This window comes from Salvelinus alpinus, chromosome 19 (assembly GCF_045679555.1).
Source record: "Salvelinus alpinus chromosome 19, SLU_Salpinus.1, whole genome shotgun sequence".
Lineage (NCBI taxonomy): Eukaryota > Metazoa > Chordata > Actinopteri > Salmoniformes > Salmonidae > Salvelinus > Salvelinus alpinus.
This window is the reverse complement of record NC_092104.1, coordinates 22577646-22599080: the sequence shown is the minus strand read 5'-3', so window position 1 is coordinate 22599080 and position 21435 is coordinate 22577646. Positions and strand designations below refer to the sequence as shown.

Sequence of the window (21435 nt, the reverse complement as noted above, 5' to 3'; positions counted from 1 at the left end):
GCCGTAATGCAGGGAGACAGGGTCAAGCCTAAAGACTCATTCACCACTCTGCCTAAAACCATGTCATGGCAGGAGCGATCTCAAGCATTAAGGGCCTTTTTAAAGCAATCACAAGGCATGACAAGCTACTGATTCATAAAAAAACACACATGAGTAAAGCTATGTTTTTCTCTCAATGTGTTTAACCGGACGTTATTGGGCTTATGAAAAATCTACCGGAATAAGGTAAACTGGAAAAAAAACAGGTCAAGCATAATAAAATACATGCTATTCGTTAGTCTCCCCCCTTCCTCTGTAAAATAAGAATCCATAGCTGAAATGAGAAAGCAGAGAATATGAGCTATATTTCAGAGACTCATTTAGCAGGCTGACGGAGAAGGGAATAGAAGAATGGAGTGATGGTGGCCGGTGGAGGGCACAGCAGGCAGCTCCTGAAAACCTGGCCTATTTAAATACGATTGATGGCCTGCTGGATGTAGCCCGGCACCGTCCCCCAGCTCCCCATCCTCCCCCTCCCTGGCGCGTGGTGAGGTGCATGCATGACTTCCCAGGCCTTGGGAGCATTGGATGTGCATGGCTCCGGCAGGGTTTTTCACAGCGCTGTCACAACTAGACAGAATTTATCACCCGCCGCTGTGATGGCTGTCACTTGTGCTAACCCAGAAGTGTCACTGACAGTAATATCAATGCATGTAGCAAGGCTGCCTGGGACAAGCCACAGACCCAGCCACTGTTATGAACAGAAATGATTTCTGTGCACAACAAAAATTGAATTGATGTTCACTATTCCATGCTTTTCACATTTATCCATCAGTGGATTTGGCTGGGGCTATCTGACGACAGGGAAGGGGGTTTGGTTGCTTCACAGTCAAATGTGTGAGGTCTGCAGCCAGGGGGTCACAGGAAGTGTCCGTCAACAGTTGATAACCTATGTCTGCAATAACAGAGTAGCTGGTCTATCAAAATAGAAGGACAGATCATTTCAGTGATTATGATAATATAAATCCTAGGCAGCTGTGCAGGATAATGCACCGTGCCGCCTCAATGCCAACACTTGCAATCTATCACCAGCAGCGGCAGCATTCCTAAAGGAACCTTGACAAACTCCTGCCTGCTGTTTGGCCTTGTGTGAGACAGGGCATACAGTGACAGGCAGCGCTAGCTCACCTTGTCTGGTGGTCTTGAAGTTGAAAGACTGGAAGCCCCCGGTGAGCGCGGACGAATCGATGACATCAACGCCGTAGTCGCTCTGGTTTTTCCGGTACAGCATGACGGCCACCACAAGGACAGTCACAGCTATGATCCCCGCCCCCAGCCCAGAGTAAAGAGCCACGTCGTTGGAGCCATCCATACCTGGTACACACACATAGACAGACACACAGAAACAACAGTCTCACTGGATGTATGCTTAGCGAAAATAATAATGTGTAAGAAGCTTAACTAAGGCAGAGTAAAGAGACATTGAAAAGGGACATGAGAGAATGGTGGTGGTAGTGATTCTAATGTGGTAACATTCTTGGGCATCTCAAATATTAGATGACATATTCTATAGTATACTGGTTTTGCATTGTTTTAAGGAGATTTTGGAGAGTGAATCCTTTAAAAGCAGTCTGCTGGCTGTACATCACAACATACCCTTTAACTGCTCAACTGACATGCTCCTCTTCTCACCACACACAGGACTAGATGGGAAAATTTTGCCTCTACACCGCTGTTACACAAGACATTCATAAAGCTGTTAACAGTGAGACGGAGGGAGGTATAACTGCTTTCAGACACACTAGTCTATATCCTATAAATATATGGTACATACTAAACTACATAGTATGACCAAATGGTCACCGTCTGATAGTGACAGGAAATGATCCGAGGCAAATTCATTTAAAGGAGCGCCGTTATGAAAATTGTCACTCACCAAATGTTCATCTCCCCGTTCTAGAACTCTGAACTCAATGGTTAAATTAGTTGTTTTTGTACATTTTACCCATTTTTAGTGATATCCAAATGGTAGTTACAGTCCTGTCCCATCGCTGCAACTGCCGTACGGACTCGGGAGCGTCGAAGGTCGAGAGCCATGTGTCCTCTGAAACACGACCCTGCCAAGCCAGACTGCTTCTTGACACGCTGCCCGCTTAACCCAGAAGCCAGCCACACCAATGTGTCGGAGGAAACACCATACAGCTGGCGACTGAAGTCAGCGTGCATGCGCCCGGCCACCACAAGGAGTCGCTAGAGCGCGATGGGACAAGGACATCCCAGCCGGCCAAACCCAGCCCTAACCCGGACGACGCTGGGCCGCCTCATGGGGCTCCCAGTCGCTGCCGGCTGCGACACAGCCGGGGATCGAACCCGGATCTGTAGTGACGCCTCTAGCACTGCGATGCAGTGCCTTAGATCGCTGCTCCACTCGGGAGGTCCTCAACTCAATGATTTGACCCAGAATGTGTTGCAAACCCAGGCAACAACCACCCAAGCACACATTACGTGAGTGAGCCTGTCTGTCAGCCTAATGAAGGCTCATTACAGACACTGCTGCAGCTCCAGTCAAGGTACCGCCTGACAATCATTTCAGCAGGTGTCAGGCGGTATATGCACGAGGGAGAGATTATCTGATCTGAGACCCACCAGAGGATACAAGTGAGGAATCACTGCAAATTGGTCAAATTAGCTTGTTTGCAATAATTACACTCCATTAATCACCTACAATATAGCACATGTTCAGTTGTCACAAGAGATCAATCTCTCGGCTCAATCCGAGAAGGAAAGCCCGTTGTGATGTCACACTTGTGAAGAGTGGACAGTTGAGTGATGGAATGGTAGAACATGGTTCTAATTCTGTTCAGAACCTGACTAGAAGTTTTTTTGATGGGTGTGATGGCTGTGTAAAATGCAGGTAAATTAAAGTTAACCAAATAGGTAGGTGTAGAAAGTAGGTGCCCATAACAAAAAAACTGCTAATACTCTGATTCTGGACCCTGAACTTTCATCTAGTGACAATTTGGTCATTTTATGCCTCAGAAATTAGGTCAAGAGTTGGGGGTTGAAGATAAAAGAAATGCAGAAAGGAAGGACTCACTTTGAGGTTTAACATCATGCAGCAGCTTTCCATCTGCAAAGACAGAGAGAATGTGAAAAGGAGAAAGAGACACGAGGTGATTAAACACCAGCCCTGGCTGTGTCCCAAATGGCGCCCGATTCCCTTTATGGTGCACTACTTCACCACAAAAGTAGTGCACTATAAAGGGAATAGGCTGCCATTTTGGACACTACAGAACAAGGTGATTAAACGCCAGCCCTGTGTCAGTGAGGTATCCTACTAGTGTACGTCTTTCAATCATGTGGAGATGCCCTACCACTGAGATATACAGATAGACTGCCCAGATTATGATGACATCATTACCAGACTCAAATCAACATGGATAAAAGTGGCCAAGGGAGAGATTGGCAAATGGGTCTGAAAAATACTTTGATCATGATCATCTCTCTCCTTCACAAGGAGGAAAAGAAAAGGGTCAAACATTTTTGACAATTTATGATTACCAATGGAAAATTGGAGCTTAACAATGCTTCTTTTGTACCGAAGAAGCCCAAAATAACAATCCTACTTTGTAAAACATTCTGTTGGCTCTTTCTTTTTCTTTCTTTCTTTCTTTCTTTCTTTCTTTCTTTCTTTCTTTCTTTCTTTCTTTCTTTCTTTCTTTCTTTCTTTCTTTCTTTCTTTCTTTCTTTCTCTTTCATTCTTTCTTTCTTTCTTTCTTTCTTTCTTTCATCAGACAGACAGACAGACAGACAGAGACAGACAGAGACAGACACTGTATATACAGTATATATACAGAGTGCATTTGGAAAGCATTCAGACCCCTTGACTTTTTCACATTTTATTACGTTACAGCCTTATTCTAAAATTGCTTAAATAGTTTTTTCTTCCTCATCAATCTACACACAATACCCCATAATGACAAAGCAAAAGGTTTTTCAATTTTTTTGCAATTGTATTAAAAATGTAAAATAAAATATCACATTTACATAAGTATTCAGACCCTTTACTCAGTACTTTGTTGAAGCACCTTTGGCAGTGATTACAGCCGCGAGTCTTCTTGTATTTGGGGAGTTTCTCCCATTCTTCTCTGCAGATCTCAAGCTCTGTCAGGTTGGACGGGGAGGCCCGCGACCACTGTACAGGTATTGTCAGGTCACTCCAGAGATGTTAAATCGTGTTCAAGTCCGGGCTCTTGCTGGGCCACTCAAGGACATTCAGAGACTTGTCTCGAAGCCTCTCCTGCGTTGTCTTGGCTGTGTGCATAGGGTCGTTGTCCTGTTGGAAGGTGATCCGTCGCCCCAGTCTGATGTCCTGAGAGCTCTGGAGCAGGTTTTGATCAAGGATCCCTCTGTACTTTGCTCCGTTCATCTTTCCCTCGATCCTGACTAGTCTCCCAGTCCTTGCCGCTGAAAAACATCCCCACAAGATGATGCTGCCACAGCTATGCTTCAACGTAGGGATGGTACCAGGTTTCCTCCAGACATGATGCTAAGAATATCAGGCCAAAGAGTTCAATTATAATTTAAATTTTAACTTTTTAGTCATTTTCATGTAGAGTTGATTGTGTGTTTGGGATCATTGTCTTGCTGCATGACACAGCTGTGCTCCAGCTTGAGATCACAGACAGATGGTCTGACATTCTCCTCAAGTTTGCCAAAAAGGACATGGAAGCACCTGGATGATCATCAAGTTTTGGAAGAATATCCATATTGGCAGATGAGTCAAACATGGAAGGTAGTGTGACAAGCCAAGACAACGCAATTTTTTTATTGATTTAATACATTTTAGAATAAGGCTGTAACTTAACAGAATATATTCTTATTCTGAAATTGATTAAATATTCCCTAGACATTTTTGCAAATTTCTTAAACATGAAAAACAAAAATACCTTATTTACATAAGTATTCAGCCCCTTTGCTATGAAACTCGAAATTAAGCTCAGGTGCATCCTGTTTCCATTGATCATCCTTGATTTGAGTCCACTTGTAGTAAATTTAATTGATTGGACATGATTTGGAAAGGCACACACCTGTCTATATAAGGTCCCACAGTTGACAGTGCATGTCAGAGAAAAAAAACAAGGCATGGGGTTGAAGGAATTGGCCGTAGAGCTTCGAGACAGGATTGTGTCGAGGCACAGATCTGGGGAAGGGTACCAAAACATCTGCCGAATTGAAGGTCTCCAAGAACACAGTGGCCTCCATTCTTAAATGGAAGAAGTTTGGAACCACCAAGACTCTTCCGAGAGCTGGCCGCCCGGCCTCATGGGTCTCCCGGTCGTGGACCTTGGTCAGGGAAGTGACCAAGAACCCGATGGTCACACTGACAGAGCTCTAGAGTTCCTCTGTGGAGATGGGAGAACCTTCCAGAAGGACAACTATCTCTGCAGCACTCCACCACTCAGGCCTTTATGGTAGAGTGGCTAGACGGAAGCCACTCCTCATTAAAAGGCACATGACAGCCCACTTGGAGTTTGCGAAAAGGCACCTAAAGACTCTCAGACCATGAGAAATATGATTTTCTGGTCTGATGAGACCAAGAATGAACTCTTTGGCCTGAATGCCAAGCGTCACGTCTAGAGGAAACCTGGCACCATTGGTGCACAACTGAGCAAGAGGACAAGTACATTAGAGTGTCTAGCTTTAGAAACAAACGCATCACAAGTCCTCAACTGGCAGCTTCATTAAATAGTACCTGCAAAACACCAGTCTCAACGTCAACAGTGAAGAGGCGACTCCGGTACGCTGCATTGTATTGACAACTGTGGTCAGAACTTCCAAACTGCGGTCAAAACTGAATGCACCCTCCATGTCTTCAGTGATAGCTACACTCTCGTGATGCAGGGGGACGTTTCGCATGAACACTACAGGAGGGATTACCATAGTGTTATCATGCACTGAGAGCTCTAGCAATGTGGACTTCATTTCAGTATGTGTATTTGTCCAACAAATCCCTGTGTGGCAAGCTGTTCATATGTGTTAATGACGGGTCCTGTTGTGATCAGTGTAATGGAGATATGGCTTATGGAGATGACAGTGAAGGTTAGGACCGCAATCTAGAAAGGAAAGAGAAAGGAGTAAGGGACTTACTCTGGGTACACATTCCTCCAGTGCAGTTCTCTGTGGTGTCGCTGGGCCCATCACACATCTTGCCCCTGTGTCTGGGTGGTGGGTCATTGCACTCCCTCCTACGCTGTCGCTCACACTGCACACTGCACAGTGTCCACGCGCTCCACTCCTCCCAGCCACCATCAACTGTGGATGAGGAAATGGAACACGAACACAGAGACAGAACAGAAGGTGAGGCGGTGGTCCATCTCAGAGCGCATTCACTCCACATTAACCCTCAGGTTCTTCTCACATAATGGGAACGCTCTTCTTTCCCCCATGCAAAATGTGAAATGAAACCCCTTGATGTAGCCGTGCATGTTTATACTCATGTTCCTCTGTCGTCTGTGTCATTTGATCTATGAGGAACCTCTCATGCACAGATAACTAATATTGGTAGACCATACGGTGCCAAAAGAGATTTCTTGGCAGAGTTTTGCGGAGACCGTTACCGATCTCTATGCACAATCTCTGGAGAACGACGCAATTTATTTTGTAGCGTTCCATGAGTTCTAAAACCACTCTGCGCTACATTCTTTCACAGTTTTCTTCCCAGCTAATTTAATGCAAATGTATGTGTTTATATGATGCAGAGAATACAGAGTGCGTTTGGGTTGACCATGTTAGTGCATACATATTGTGCTCTCGCCAGATAGCTTCTTCCCTAACCAATCCAGTCTCTCCCTTGTGATTGGCTTTTGAAGACAGTTACGGTAAGTAAGACTGAGAACTATTACAAACTATTTTCTGGGACAGGAAGACACATAACAGCAGCAGCATACAACATACAGTGGGGTCCAGAAATATTATTATTTCTATTATTGGTTCCCTCGATAAAGATGAGCAAAAAAGACTCAAATAAATCATGGAAATACTGTACAATTATATTATTTTATACTAATAGTCAGGGAAAAATATTTTGTTAAACAAGTAATACAAATAAAGATCTACAAAGGTCAAAATGATTGGATCTCCCATTTTCAATACTCCAGCACCCTCCCACTGCAAGGACAACAACACTGAGCCCTTTTCAAAAATATTTGATGAGATTGGAGAACACATTGGGAGGGATCTTAGACCATTCTTCCATACAGAATCTTTCCAGATCCTTAAAATCCTTTGTATGTGCTTATGGACTACCCTCTTCAATTCAAACCACAGGTTTTCAATGGGGTTCAAGTACAGAGAACCCCAAAATGTTGATTTTGTGGTTAATTAACTGTTGGTGAATTTTGATGTGTGCTAGGGGTTATTGTCTTGCTGGAAGATCCACTTGCGGCCAAGTTTCAGCCTATAGGCCTCCCGGGTGGCGCAGTGGTCTAGGGCACTGCATCGCAGTGCTAGCTGCGCCACCAGAGACTCTGGGTTCGCGCTCTGTCGCAGCCGGCCGCGACCGGGAGGTCCGTGGAGCGACGCACAATTGGCCTAGCGTCGTCCGGGTTAGGGAGGGTTTGGCCGTGGCGGGCCGGGCGCAGTGCGCGCTAACCAAGGGAGCCAGGTGCACGGTGTTTCCTCCGACACATTGGTGCGGCTGGCTTCCGGGTTGGAGGCGCACTGTGTTAAGAAGCAGTGCGGCTTGGTTGGGTTGTGTTTCGGAGGACGCATGGCTTTCGACCTTCGTCTCTCCCGAGCCCGTACGGGAGTTGTAGCGATGAGACAAGATAGTAATTACTAGCAATTGGATACCACGAAAATTGGGGAGAAAAGGGGGTAAAATTATAAAAAAAAAAAAAATACTATCATTGAAAGTCATATGGCTTTACCCTTGGAGACATTCCCAGAAGATACCAGTCTATTCTTTCCAGGTGAAACCCAATGACCTCTGTGAGTAGAGAAACTGAATGTGATCTCGCAAGATCATGATGGTCGAACAAGGCTAAGTCTATTCACCAGCTCTACAGTACTTCATGAGGTATAGGAGCTTACTAGGACAGAGGGCATTACAGGTGATCTTCTGCACAGACATGCCCTCGCAGAAAGCCCCTCCATTAAGCGGGGCAGGGTTGGTACAGGTACGGGAGCGTTTCTGGACGCCCCGACCACAGGGAACGTTACAGGGAGACCACTCTGTCCACAGCGACCAACCACCATTCACTACAGAGAGATAGATGTGGGTGAGTTAGGGAGATATGGTGGTGAGTTAGGGAGATATGGGGGTGCGTTAGGGAGAGAGAATGATAAAGAGAGGGAAACTTTATTTAAAAGGGAAATCAGCAGTTGCTACATCCATTTTCTGATTTACAGTACACCTACACCTACTGTTTCTTTATTTTTTACTATTTTCTACATTGTAGAATAATAGTGAAGACGTCAAAACTATGAAATAACACATATGGAATCATGGAGTAACCAAAAAAGGGTAAAACAAATCAAAATATATTTTATATTTAAGATTATTCAAAGTAGCCACCCTTTGCCTTGATGACAGCTTGCACACTCTTGGTATCTTACTGAAGAGCTCTGAGACTTTCAACATGGCACCGTCATAGGATCTCCACAGCGAACAACTTGTACATTTCTCATGAGCTTAGTTCAACTGTCATACCCTATCAGAACCCAAAATATAAGCTTGTTTTACTCCAATGCTTGTAAACAAAGTAAATGTAACCAAACACTCCATAGCCTCAAAACACGCTGGTTATAATGATACTTTTTATACCATGGAAGATCAGTCTTTGCATCCATAGTTCTGTCTATGAATTTGAGAATGATTACATTTCTCCAGCCCCATCCCTCCTCTTTTCACTGAAACAGTGGTGTGGGCGTACACTTTATTATTGTTTCAACTGCTGATTTGCCTTTTAACCTTTCTAGCCCAGGGGTTCCGATAGCGGAACACCCACAACATTCCGCTGAAAAGGCAGCGCGCGAAATTCAAAAATATTTTAGAGAAATATGTAACTTTCACACATTAACAAGTCCAATACAGCAAATGAAAGATAAACATCTTGTTAATCTACCCATCGTGTCCGATTTTTTAAATGTTTTACAGCGAAAACACAACATATATTTATGTAAGATCACCACCAAATCCAAAAAACACACAGCCATTTTTCCCAGCCAAAGATAGTCACACAAAAGCAGAAATAGAGATAAAATTAATCACTAACCTTTGATAATCTTCATCAGATGACACTCATAGGACATCATGTTACACAATACATTATGTTTTGTTCGATAATGTGCATATTTATATCCACAAATCTCGGTTTACATTGGCGCCATGTTCAGAAATGCCTCCAAAATATCCGGAGTAATTACAGAGAGCCACGTCAAATAACAGAAATACTCATCATAAACTTTGATGAAAGATACATGTTTTACATATAATTAAAGATACACTGGTTCTTAACGCTTAACGTTCCCAAGGTAAACAGACTATTTCTCAGGCCCAGATTGTAGAATATGCATATAATTTACAGATTAGGATAGAAAACACTCCAAAGTTTCCAAAACTGTCAAAATATTGTCTGTGAGTATAACAAAACTGATTCTGCAGGCGAAAACCTGAGAAAATCTATCCCGGAAGTGATATTTTCTTTTAAGAATCTGTGTTTCCTGGCCAGTCTTTCTTCCATTTAAAGGGGTATCAACCAGATTCCTTTTCCAATGGCTTCCTCAGGCTGTGACCAGGCTTTAGACATAGTTTCAGGCTTTTATTTTGAAAAATGAGCGATATTTTTCAAAACGAGTCAGGTGTCCTTTGATTAGTTCCTGAGAGGGGTAGCTCGACATTTTCTTTGTCTCTTTTATTGAATAGTTTACCATCCGGTTGAAATATTATTGATTATGTATGTTAAAAACAACCTGAGGTTTGATTATAAAAAACGTTTGACATGTTTCTACGAACATTACGGATACTTTTTGGAATTTTCGTCTGCCTTTCAGGAACGGAACGAGGCTGTGGTTTTCTGAACATAACGCGCAAACCAAATGGCGGTTTTTGGTTATAAAAGTAATATTTATCGAACAAAAAGATAATTTATTGTGTAACTGGGAGTCTCGTGAGTGCAAACATCCGAAGATTATCAAAGGTAAGCGATTCATTTTATTGCTTTTCTGACTTTCGTGACCATGCTAATTTGGGGCTAGCTGTTCTTACTGTTTTGTCTAGTGATTGATAAACTCACAAACGCTTGGATTGCTTTCGTTGTAAAGCAAAATCAAAATCTGACACGATAGGTGGATTGACAACAAGCTAAGCTGTGTTTTGGTATATTTCACTTGTGATTGCATGATTATAAATATTTTTAGTATTATTTTTGAATCTGATACTTTTTGGAATTTTCTTCTGCCTTTCAGGACCGGAACGAGCCTGTGGTTTTCTGAACATAACGCGCAACCCAAATGGCGAACTCGGACGAAAACTTCAAAAAGTTATATTCCAGGTCGAATAAACTGGTCAAATTAAGTAGAGAATCAATCTTCAGGATGTTGTTATCATATATATCCAATAACGTTCCAACCAGAGCATTCGTTTTTGTCTACAGAGTAATGGAACACATGGCCACATCATGACTAGCGCGGGTGACCAGGAACTAGCATTCTGCCAGACCACTGACTCAAATAGCTGCCATCCGGCCCCACATCACACTAGAGGCTTCATTCCACGTTCTACTGACTGTTGACATCTAGTGGAATGCGTAGGAAGTGCGAACAGATCCATATCTTACTGGGATGTGAATACACGATGAGTTTAACATCAGCCAGCCCCAGAATTTCCACTTCCTGTTTGGAAGTTTGCCTGCCATATGAGTTCTGTTATACTCACAGACATAATTCAAACAGTTTTAGAAACTTCAGAGTGTTTTCTATCCAATAGTAATAATAATATGCATATATTTGCATCTGGGACAGAGTAGGAGGCAGTTCACTATGGGCACGCGATTCATCCAAAGTGAAAATGCGGCCCCCTATCCCAACAGTTAATCAAATCTCCTACAGAGTTAACTATACAGACAACAGTTTAGAGGTATTAATGATTAGTAATGCTCCATGATGTTACATCAATAGATTCCTGAGCATATTGTGTACAGTACATCAAATGTGGAAAATGTGCACTACTCTTACGTTAATTGCCAGTTCAATTATCAAAGCACTTTGTATCAAGGAGAAAAAATGGTAAGACTAATCCATTCACATAGTTGGGCAGTTTAAATCTGAATGAACAAGAGGTTATTTTACTGAGTAGTCAACCCCTTTGGTCTGATTTGTTTGCTCTGTCAGTTGTATGTGTGGGGACATGGAGGAACATTTTTACCAACATTTTGTGAGCTGCCGAATTGCTCCAAGGCCTCTAGCAAATGCGTAATTAATAAGCAACACTCCTTTAAATGAGATTAAGACACAGTATCTTATTCCCTTTCATAAAATACACATTGATTTCAAAGGGGAGGCAGTCAATTGACTCTTTGAATAATACATTTATCTAAATAAAGGGAAAAAGCTTTCCTAACAAAAACACTAAGATGGGTCTCTTAATCACGAGGGGGGCATGAAACACTAAAATTGATCTGAGGCACCCTGTTAACACTACAGACTGGTTTCCTAGACAAAGGTTAAGCCCAGTCCAGTCCTGACTAAAAAGCATGTTCGATTGAGTATCTTCTTAAGATAGGACAATGCTTAATCTGTGTCCAGGAAATAAACTTGACAACAGACACACACAGTCAGTTAGTGGCTGGGGCTGGGACCGGAGCCTTACCGAAAACAACCACAGTGGCTGTGGAACTGCGTCTTTTGGCCACGATGTTGCTGGCCAGGCACGTGTAGTTTCCCGAGTCGGACAGTCGTGCCTCGTTAATGATGAGATTGTGGTCAGCTCGGGTGTCAATGTTGTCATCAGTCAGGGAGCTCACCAGCTCCTCGTTCTTCAGCCACTCCACCTGCCGACAAGAGAGAAGAGAGAGAGAAAGAGAAAGAGACATAAAAAAGAAGTAGACAGATTTAGAGAGAGACATAGAAAAGAGGTAAACAGTTAGAGAGAGAGTCAGCGAGAGTTAGAGAGAGTTATTACAGACTTATTACAGCATACAACCACATCAGATCACCCAACCACATGACCGCAGCCATTAGGCGTTCAGAGGGCCATAACCAATTACCAGCAACACAGACAGAGAGGAAAACAAATTATGAATTACAAACTTAGTGACGCTTTATTGCTCCAATGCTCCTACCCTGGTATACGGAACTGCATCGCTGCTTTTGCAAATTATATTCACACTGCGGTGAAATAGGGCTGGTTGATGGATTTACAGGGTGCTTTCATATAGCAAACACATGCCGTGTTTTCAAACTCCAAAAAACATGCACACACACACTGTACAAAATATTAGAAACACCTTCCTAATATTGAGTTGCACCCCTTTTAACCCTCAATTCGACAGGAAATGGATTACAAGGTGTATAAAGCATTCCACAGGGATGCTGGTACATCTCACAGTTGTGTCAAGTTGGCTGGATGTCCATTAGGTGGTGGACCATTCTTGATACACACAGGTAACTGTGAAGCGTAAAAAAACAGCAACGTTGCAGTTCTTGATACACTGAAATCGCCTGGCACCTACTACCACTATACCCCATTCAAAGCCAAGTGAATATATTTTGTCTTGCCCATTCAACATCTGAATGGCACACATACAAAATCCAGGTCTCAAATGTCTGAAGGCTTAAACATCGGTCATTAACCTGTCTCCTCCCCTTCATTTACTATTGCAGCTCCGTGGATGTAACATTTATTGAGAAATTTGATACCTTCTGGAAACAAAGCTCGTATTATAAGGAGGATGGGCTCCACCTACATTTTTGAGATCCTGTATCCTTTCACATTATTATAAGGCTGAATTGAGACAATGATTTATCAATGACCCAAGTCCAGCTCATTTAATCCCTACTATTGTGTCACTGAGTTGTCATAATGCGTCAGCAAATGTACATTATCCTAGGGTCGTTGGAAGACAATGTAAGTAACCTAATTTATGTCCCTCTTACTGCCCTGAATGCCTCTGCTGATCCCACAGCTATTGTATGCAGTAATCATGACCCTATTATAAGAATATTTTGAAGATAAATACACAACGCAGAGGACGAGAGGATGAGAGTACTAGAATTAACGATTGGTCAACCCCAGCTAGGGTGGGGGGTTATAAATGGCATCCCGTTGTCACGCCCTGGCCATAGAGAGGACTTTTAGTCTCTATTTTGGTTAGGCCAGGGTGTGATTAGGGTGAGCATTCTATGGGTTATATTTCTATGTTTTGACCGGGTATGGTTCTCAATCAGGGACAGCTGTCTATCTTTGTCTCTGATTGGGAATCATACTTAGGCAGCCTTTTTTCCTTTTGGGAGTTGTGGGTAGTTATCTTTGTTAGTGGCACTATAGCCCTGTTAAGCTTCACGGTTGTTTCTTTGTTTCTTGTTTTGTTGGCGACATTTACAAATAAATAAAGGAAAATGTACGCTCACCATGCTGCACCTTGGTCTCCTTCCGACGACGGCCGTGATAGAACTACCCCACACAAAAAGACCAAGCAGTGTGGTCAGGAGGAATGGACATGGGAGGACATCCTGAATGGGAAAGGATCCTGGACGTGGGAGGAGATCCTGGCGGGGAAGGATCGCCTGCCCTGGGAGCAGGTGGAAGCAGCGAGGAAAGCAGAGGCAGCTAAAAAAAGGGCCCAGGATTACACAGGGTCACGGCTGGCACTAAAGACCGGGAGGCCACTCCAAAAAAATGTTGGGGGGGGGGGGGTGGCACACGAGGAGATTGGCTGAGTCAGGCTGGAGACCTGAGCCAACTCCTCGTGCTTACCGTAGGGAGCATGGTACTGGTCAGGTACCGTGTTATGCAGTGGAGTGCACGGTGTCTCCAGTGCGCGTTCACAGCCCGGTGCGCTACATTCCAGGTCCCCGCATCGGTCGGGCTAGAGTGGGCATCCAGCCAGGACGGATGGTGCCGGCTCAGCGCATCTGGCCGCCAGTGCGTCTCTACGGCCCAGGATATCCTGCGCCGGCTCTGCGCACTGTGTCTCCGGTGCGTCTGCACAGCCCGGTGCGTCTGCACAGCCCAGTGCGTCCTGTGCCAGCGCCCCGCCTTTGCCGGGCGAAGGTAACCATCCAGCCAGGACGGGTTGTGCAGGCTCTACGCTCGAGACCTCCAGTGCGCCTCCACGGCCCAGTGTATCCGGTGCGCACTCCCAGAACCAGGCCTCCTGTATGTCTCCCCAGCCTGGTGAGTCCTGTGCCTGCTCCCAGAACCAGGCCTCCTGTATGTCTCCCCAGCCTGGTGAGTCTATGGCATCTCCACGCACCAGGCTGCCTAGATGTCTCCTCACTCCAGTGATGATCCATGGCACGAAGCCACCAAGAAACACGAGCAATGGACATTAGACCAGTGGAAATCTGTCCTTTGGTCTGATGAGTCCAAATTTGAGATTTCTGGTTCCAACCGCCGTGTCTTTGTGAGACACAGAGTAGGTGAACGGATGATCTCCACATGTGTGGTTCCCACTGTGAAGCATGGAGGAGGTGTGATGGTGTGGGGGTGCTTTGCTGGTGACACTGTTAGTGATTTATTGAGAATTCAAGGCACACTTAACCAGCATGGCTATCACAGCATTCTGCAGCGATATGCCATCCCATCTGGGTTGCGCTTAGTGGGACTATCATTTCTTTTTCAACAGGACAATGACCCAACACACCTCCAAGCTGTGTAAGAGCTATTTGACCAAGAAGGAGAGGGATGGAGTGCTGCATCAGAAGACCTGGCCTCCACAATCACCCGACCTCAACCCAATAGAGATGGTTTTGGATGAGTTGGACCGCAGAGTGAAGGAAAAGCAGCCAACAAGTGCTCAGCATATAAGGGAACTCCTTCAAGACCATTGGAAAAGCATTTCAGGTGAAGCTGGTTGAGAGAATGCCAAGTGTGTGCAAAGCTGTCATCAAGGTAAAGGGTGTCCACAAAATATAAAATATATTAAAAAAATTGTAAAACTTTTTTGGTTACTACATGATTCCATGTGTTATAGTTGAGATGTGTTCACTATTATTCAATAATGTAGAAAATAGTAAAAATAAAGAACATCTCTTGAATGAGTAGGTGTGTCCAAACTTTTGACTGGTACTGTATATCTAACCAAGTTATGAAAGACAAACGTTGTAATTTTTTATTCTGTAAAGTAAGTGTGGAAGAGGTGAAAAAAGTATTATTGTCTATCAACAATGACTATTATGTTTAAGACCCAAATGCAGACTGTGTTGAAGTAACAATGTTTATTACGGCAAGAGGGGCAGGTAAACGACAGGTCAAGGCAGGCAGGGGTCGATAATCCAGAGTGGTGGGGAAACGGTACAGGACGGCAGGCAGGCTCAGGGTCAGGGGCAGGCAGAGTGGTCAGGCAGGCGGGCTCAGATTCGGGACAGGTAAGGGTCAAAGCCAGGAGGGCGAAAATCAAGGAGACTGGGGAAAAGCAGGAGCGGAGACAAAAACGCTGGTTGACTTTACAAACAAGACGAACTGGACAGGTGAAACAAATCAGGGCGTGTTTCGGGATTCTTCAAATGGCATTGAAGAGTACACCCACTCAGTCACCGGCTTCTTCAATATGTGCATCGACGACGTCATCCCCACAGTGACCGTACGTACATATCCCAACCAGAAGCCATAGATTACAGGCAACCTCCGCATCGAGCTAAAGGCTAGAGCTGCCGCTTTCAAGGAGCAGGAGACTAATCCGGACGCTTATAAGAAATCCCGCTATGCCCTCTGACGAACCATCAAACAAGTAAAGCGTCAATACAGGATTAAGATTGAATCATACTACACCGGGTCCGACACTCGTCAGATGTGGCAGGGCTTGAAAACTATTACAGACTACAAAGGGAAACCCAGACTCGAGCTGCCCAATGACGCGAGCCTACCAGACGAGCGAAATGCCTTTTGTGCACGCTTCGAGGCAAGCAACACTGAAGCATGCACAAGAGTACCAGCTGTTCTGGATGACTGTGTGATAACTCTCTCAGTTGCCGATGTGAAGAAAATCTTTAACTTCTCTAGGGTAGGGGGCAGCATTCGGAATTTGGGATGAAAAGCACGCCCAAATTAAACTGCCTGCTTCTCGGGCCCAGAAGATATTATATGCATATAACTGGTAGATTTGGATAGAAAACACTCTAAAGTTTCCAAAACTGTTAAAATAGTATCTGTGAGAAAAATAGTTTTGTTTTTGCTTTGTAGTTTTATATTCAATGCCATTACAGTATCCATTGACTTAGGACTCAAATTGCAGTTCCTATGCCTTCCACTAGAAGTCAACAGTCTTTAGAAATTGTTTCAGGCTTGTATTCTGAAAAATGAGGAAGTAAGAGCAGTCAATGAGTGGACCCTAAAGTATCACAGAGCTTTTTCATGCGCACGACCGAGAGAGTGCCTTTCTTGTTTACCTTTTATATTGACAACGTTATTGTCCGGTTGAAATATTATCAATTATTTTTGGCTAAAAACAACCTGAGGATTGAATATAAACATCGTTTGACATGTTTCTATGAACTTTACGGATACAATTTGGATTTTTTGTCTGCCTGTTTTGACTGCGTTTGAGCCTGTGTATTACTGAAGAAAACGCGCGAACAAAACAGAGGTTTTTGGATATAAAGAGACTTTATCGAACAAAAGGAACATTTATTGAGTAAATGAATGTCTGCTGAGTGCAACCATATGAAGATCAAAGGTAAGGGATTAATTTTATCTCTATTTCTGACTTGTGTAACTCTTCTACTTGGCTGGTTACTGTTTGTAATGATTTGTCTGCTGGGCTACGTTCTCAAATAATCGTAAGGTATGCTTTCGCCATAAAGCATTTTTTAAATCTGACACCGTGGTTGGATTCACAAGAAGTTCATCTTTAAACCTATGTAAAATATGATTTGTTTTCTGAATTTTTATAATGAGTATTTCTGTATTTGAATTTGGCGCCCAGCAGTTCCACTGGCTGTTGAAGAGGTGGGACGCTAAAGGTCTCACGTACCCAAGAGAGGTTAAACAGGTCAAAATTCACAAAGCCGCTGGGCCAGATGGATTACCAGGAAGTGTACTCAAAGCATGCGCTGACCAACTGTCAAGTGTCTTCACTGACATTTTCAACCTCTCCCTGACTGAGTCCCTGTGCCCAAGGACGCGAAGGTAACCTGCCTAATTGATTACCGTCCCATAGCACTCACATCTATAGCCATAAAGAGCTTTGAAAGGCTGGTCATGGCTCACATCAACAGCATCCTCCCGGACACTCTAGACCCACTCCAATTCACATACCGCCCCAACAGATCCACAGATGATGCAATCTCAATCACACTCCACACTGCCCTTTCCTACCTGGACAAAAGGAGCACCTATGTGAGAATGCTGTTCATTAACCACAGCTCAGCATTCAACACCATACTGCCCACTAAGCTCATCACTAAGCTAAAGACTCTGGGACTAAACACCTCCCTCTGCAACTGGATCCTGGACTTCCTGACGGGCCACCCCCAGGTGGTAAGAGTAGGCAACAACACGTCTGCCACGCTGATCCTCAACACTGGGGCCCCTCAGGGGTGTGTACTCAGGGGTCCCCTCCTGTATTCCCTGTTCACCCACGACTGCTTGGCCAAACACGACTCCAACACCATCATTAAGTTTGCTGACGACACAACAGTGGTAGGCCTGATCACCGACAATAATGAGAACCTGCCTGAGAACTGGCTGTGTGGTGCCAGGACAACAACCTCTCACCCAATGTGAGCAAGACAAAGGAGCCGATTATGGACTACAGGAAAAGGCGGGCCGAACAGGCTCCCATTAACATCGACGGGGCTGTAGTGGAGCGGGTCGAGAGTTTCTTGTTCCTTGGTGTCCACATCACCAACGAACTATTATGGTCCAAACATACCAAGACAGTCGTGAAGAAGACACAACAAAATATTTTCCCTCTCAGGAGACTGAAAATATTTGGCATGGGTCCTCAGATCCTCAAAACGTTCTACAGCTGCACTATCGAGAGCATCCTGACCGGTTGCATCAACGCCTGGTATGACAACTGCTCGGCATTTGACCATAAGGTGCTACAGAGGGTAGGCATACAGCCATGGAGCCAAACTTCCTGCCATCCAGAGCCTATATAATAGGCTGTGTCAAAGGAAAGCCCATAAAATTGTCAGAGACTCCAGTCACCCAAGTTATAGACTGTTTTCTCTGCTCCCACACGGCAAGCGATAGCGGAGCACCAAGTCTAGGACTAAAAGGCTCCTCAACAACTTCTACCCCCAAGCCATAAGACTGCTGAACAATTAATAAAATCGCCACCGGACTATTTACATTTGCCCCCGCTCCCCCTCCCCCTCCCTTTTGTACACTGCTGCAACTCGTTTTTTATTATCTATGCATAGTCACTTCAATCCCTACCTACATGTACAAATTACATCAACTAGCCTGTACCCCCGCACACTGACTCGGTACCCCCTGTATATAGCCTTGTTATTGTTATTCTTATTGTGTTACTTTTTTATTCTTATTTTTTACTTAAGTCTGTTTGGTAAATATTTTCATAACTCTTCTTGAATTGCACTGTTGGTTAATAAGGGCTTGTAAGTAAGCATTTCACAGAATGGTCTACACTTGTTGTATTTGGCGCATGTGACAAATAAAGTTTGATTTGATTTGATTTCAAGTAGGAAGTATACAGAGGATACGGGGCAACAGAGGGCGAACAGCAGAGGGTTTAATGATCTTGGAGCAAGGGAGAAAGGTCTCGGCTTCTGGGAGTGTAGCCGTGAGGCTATAGCATCGTGCCAGCGCATCCGACTTAACATACTTGGGCACCGGTCGGGGTTGCGGAAGCGAAGTGGCCCGGGCCTTACTTACTTACTGAACCCCTCCCGGAGGTCCTGGTACTCCGCGGGAATGGTGGAGAGGTCTGGGGCAATTTCCAAGTTTCCAAGAAGATGTCCCGGGGCAGGCAGAGCTGATTTCAGGCAATGAGTGTGGCAGAACGGGCTCCAGCCCATGATGGCACCAGTAGACCAGTCAATCGAGGGATTGTGTCGCTGGAGCCAAGAGAATCTCAATACCACAGGAACCTGCAGAGACTCATTTAGCAGGATTTGGATCGTCTCGCTGTGGTTCCCCGACACTCGTAGGTTGATGGGGGTGGTATGGTGGGTGACCCGGCCTATAGAACGCCCGTCCAGCGCATTCATGGGAATGGAGAGGGATGAGTTGGGATGCCCAGCTCGGACACCAGGGTAACGTCCATCAGACTCATATCGGCCCCCGAGTCGATGAGTATCTGGAGAGACTTGGACTGGTCGCTCCACAGCAGGGTGGCATGGAGAGGGGGGCGAGTAGGAGGAGAAACTAAATTGTCCTTAAGACCCACCAGGGTACTCATTCCTAACAATGAGCTAGGTCTCTTTAAGGGACAGGTTGACACATAATGACCGGCAGTACTGCAATACAGACAACGCTGGGTGTTAAGTCTGCATACGCGTTCGGATGGAGACAGCCTAGCCCTGCTGAGCTACATCGGCTCGGGAAAGGTACATCGGCAATCTTTAGAGGCTCTTGGAGCAACTCGGGTAAGCTCAGATCCTCTCGGGGACATAGACACCGGGGACTTCCAGAGTCCATCAGATACAAGGTGGGATCCTTTAGTGAGCGATTGGGACTGCTATCAGACCTCTTCTCCCTCCTACGTTCCCGTAGCCATCCATCGATCCGGATGGTCAAACCAAATGAGTGAGTCGAGCTCCACCGGTAGTTCCCGTGCTGCAAGCTCATCCTTTACTTCCGCCGATACTCCATGCAGGAATGTGTCGGACAGCGCTTCCGGGCTCCAGGCACCCTCCGCTGATAGCGTGCGGAAATCCACTGCATAGTCTGCCACACTTAAGGAGTCCTGCCGAAGCTGGAATAACCTCTGGGCAGCCTCTCTCCCAGACACCGGAGCTTTGAAAACTTCTCACCTCCACCACAAATACCTCCAGACTGAGGCAGATGGTGGATTGTTGCTCCCACAATGCCTTGGCCGCCCAGGCGAGTTCCCTCCCGGACATCAGCGGAATGATGTACACTATCCTCGAGCAGTCTGATGGGAACGACGAAGGCTGCAGCTCGAAAACGAGGGAGCACTGGGAGAGAAAGGCCCGGCAGGTTTTGGAATCTCAATTGTAGCGCTCTGGGGGAGGTAAGCGAGGTTCCCGGAAAACCGGTGTGACGGCGCTGCTACCAGCCGGGTTACTGAGGGGCTGGGAGGATACCGTCGTGGTAGGCTGCCTAGTAGGCAACCCACAGAATTGCTCCCGCAATGTGTCCAAAGATAGGTTGTGACGTTAGGCCACGGCCTGGAACCCTTCCATCAGACCACGAAGCAACTACTCGTGCCTAACCAATGGTAGCTCCTTGGGAGGAGAGGGCCTTGCGGAGCTGGTGCAAGTCTGCTGGGTCAGCCATGGCCCGTTCGTAGGCTCTAGCTCAGAGTCTGGACAGGCAAGGGTCAAAACCAGGAGGGCGAGAAAAAGAGAGACTGGGGAAAAGCAGGAGCTGAGACAAAATGTTGGTTGACTTGACAAACTGGCAACAGACAAACAGAGAACACAGGTATAAATACACAGGGGATAATGGGGAAGATGGGCGACACCTGGAGAGGGGTGGAGACAATCACAAGGACAAGTGAAACAGATCAGGGCTTGACAAAGCGAAACCCCCGGTGTCTGAAAACTTAAGATGGAAAATTACTGAGGATAATAGCGGACGATATTGGCACATCTTCAATTTAAGTGTAATAAAAAGTGTATAACCTCAGGCCTGAAGGGAAGCAAAAGTTATTCCTCTACCTAAGAATAGTAAAGCCCCCTTAACTGCCTCAAATAGCCGACCAATCAGCCTGTTAACAACCCTTAGTAAACTTTTGGGGAAAATTGTGTTTGACCAGATACTATGGTATTTTACAGTAAACAAATTGACAACAGACTTTCAGCATTGATGTAGGTGAGGACATTCAACAAGCACAGCACTTACACAAATGACTGATGATTGGCTGAGAGAAATTGATGATAAAAAGATTGTGGGGGCTGTTTTGTTAGACTTCAATGCGGCTTTTGACATTATAGATCATAGACTGTTGCTGGTAAAAACTTGTGTTCTGGCTTTACACCCCCTGCTATATTGTGGATAAAGAGTTACCTGTCTAACAGAAAACAGGGGGTGTTCTTTAATGGAAGCCTCTACAACAAAATCCAGGTAGACTCAGGAAT

General features: G+C 45.1%; 1 protein-coding gene across 6 annotated transcripts in view; it reads right to left on the bottom strand.

Moving 5' to 3' along the window:
* Window positions 1-21435, bottom strand: part of LOC139545141 (netrin receptor UNC5D-like) — a 240953-nt gene that overhangs the window by 34362 nt on the left and 185156 nt on the right. For 3 of the 6 annotated variants that reach the window (XM_071352570.1, XM_071352573.1, XM_071352571.1), the window contains exons 5-9: window positions 11852-12032; window positions 8074-8241; window positions 6130-6294; window positions 3077-3109; window positions 1168-1353 (exon numbers count right to left, since the gene is read on the bottom strand). In XM_071352570.1, coding sequence (XP_071208671.1) covers window positions 1168-1353; window positions 3077-3109; window positions 6130-6294; window positions 8074-8241; window positions 11852-12032 — 733 coding nt within the window. The remainder of the gene's footprint in view (window positions 1-1167; window positions 1354-3076; window positions 3110-6129; window positions 6295-8073; window positions 8242-11851; window positions 12033-21435) is intronic. The other 3 variants (XM_071352572.1, XM_071352574.1, XM_071352575.1) reach the window with 3 other exon arrangements.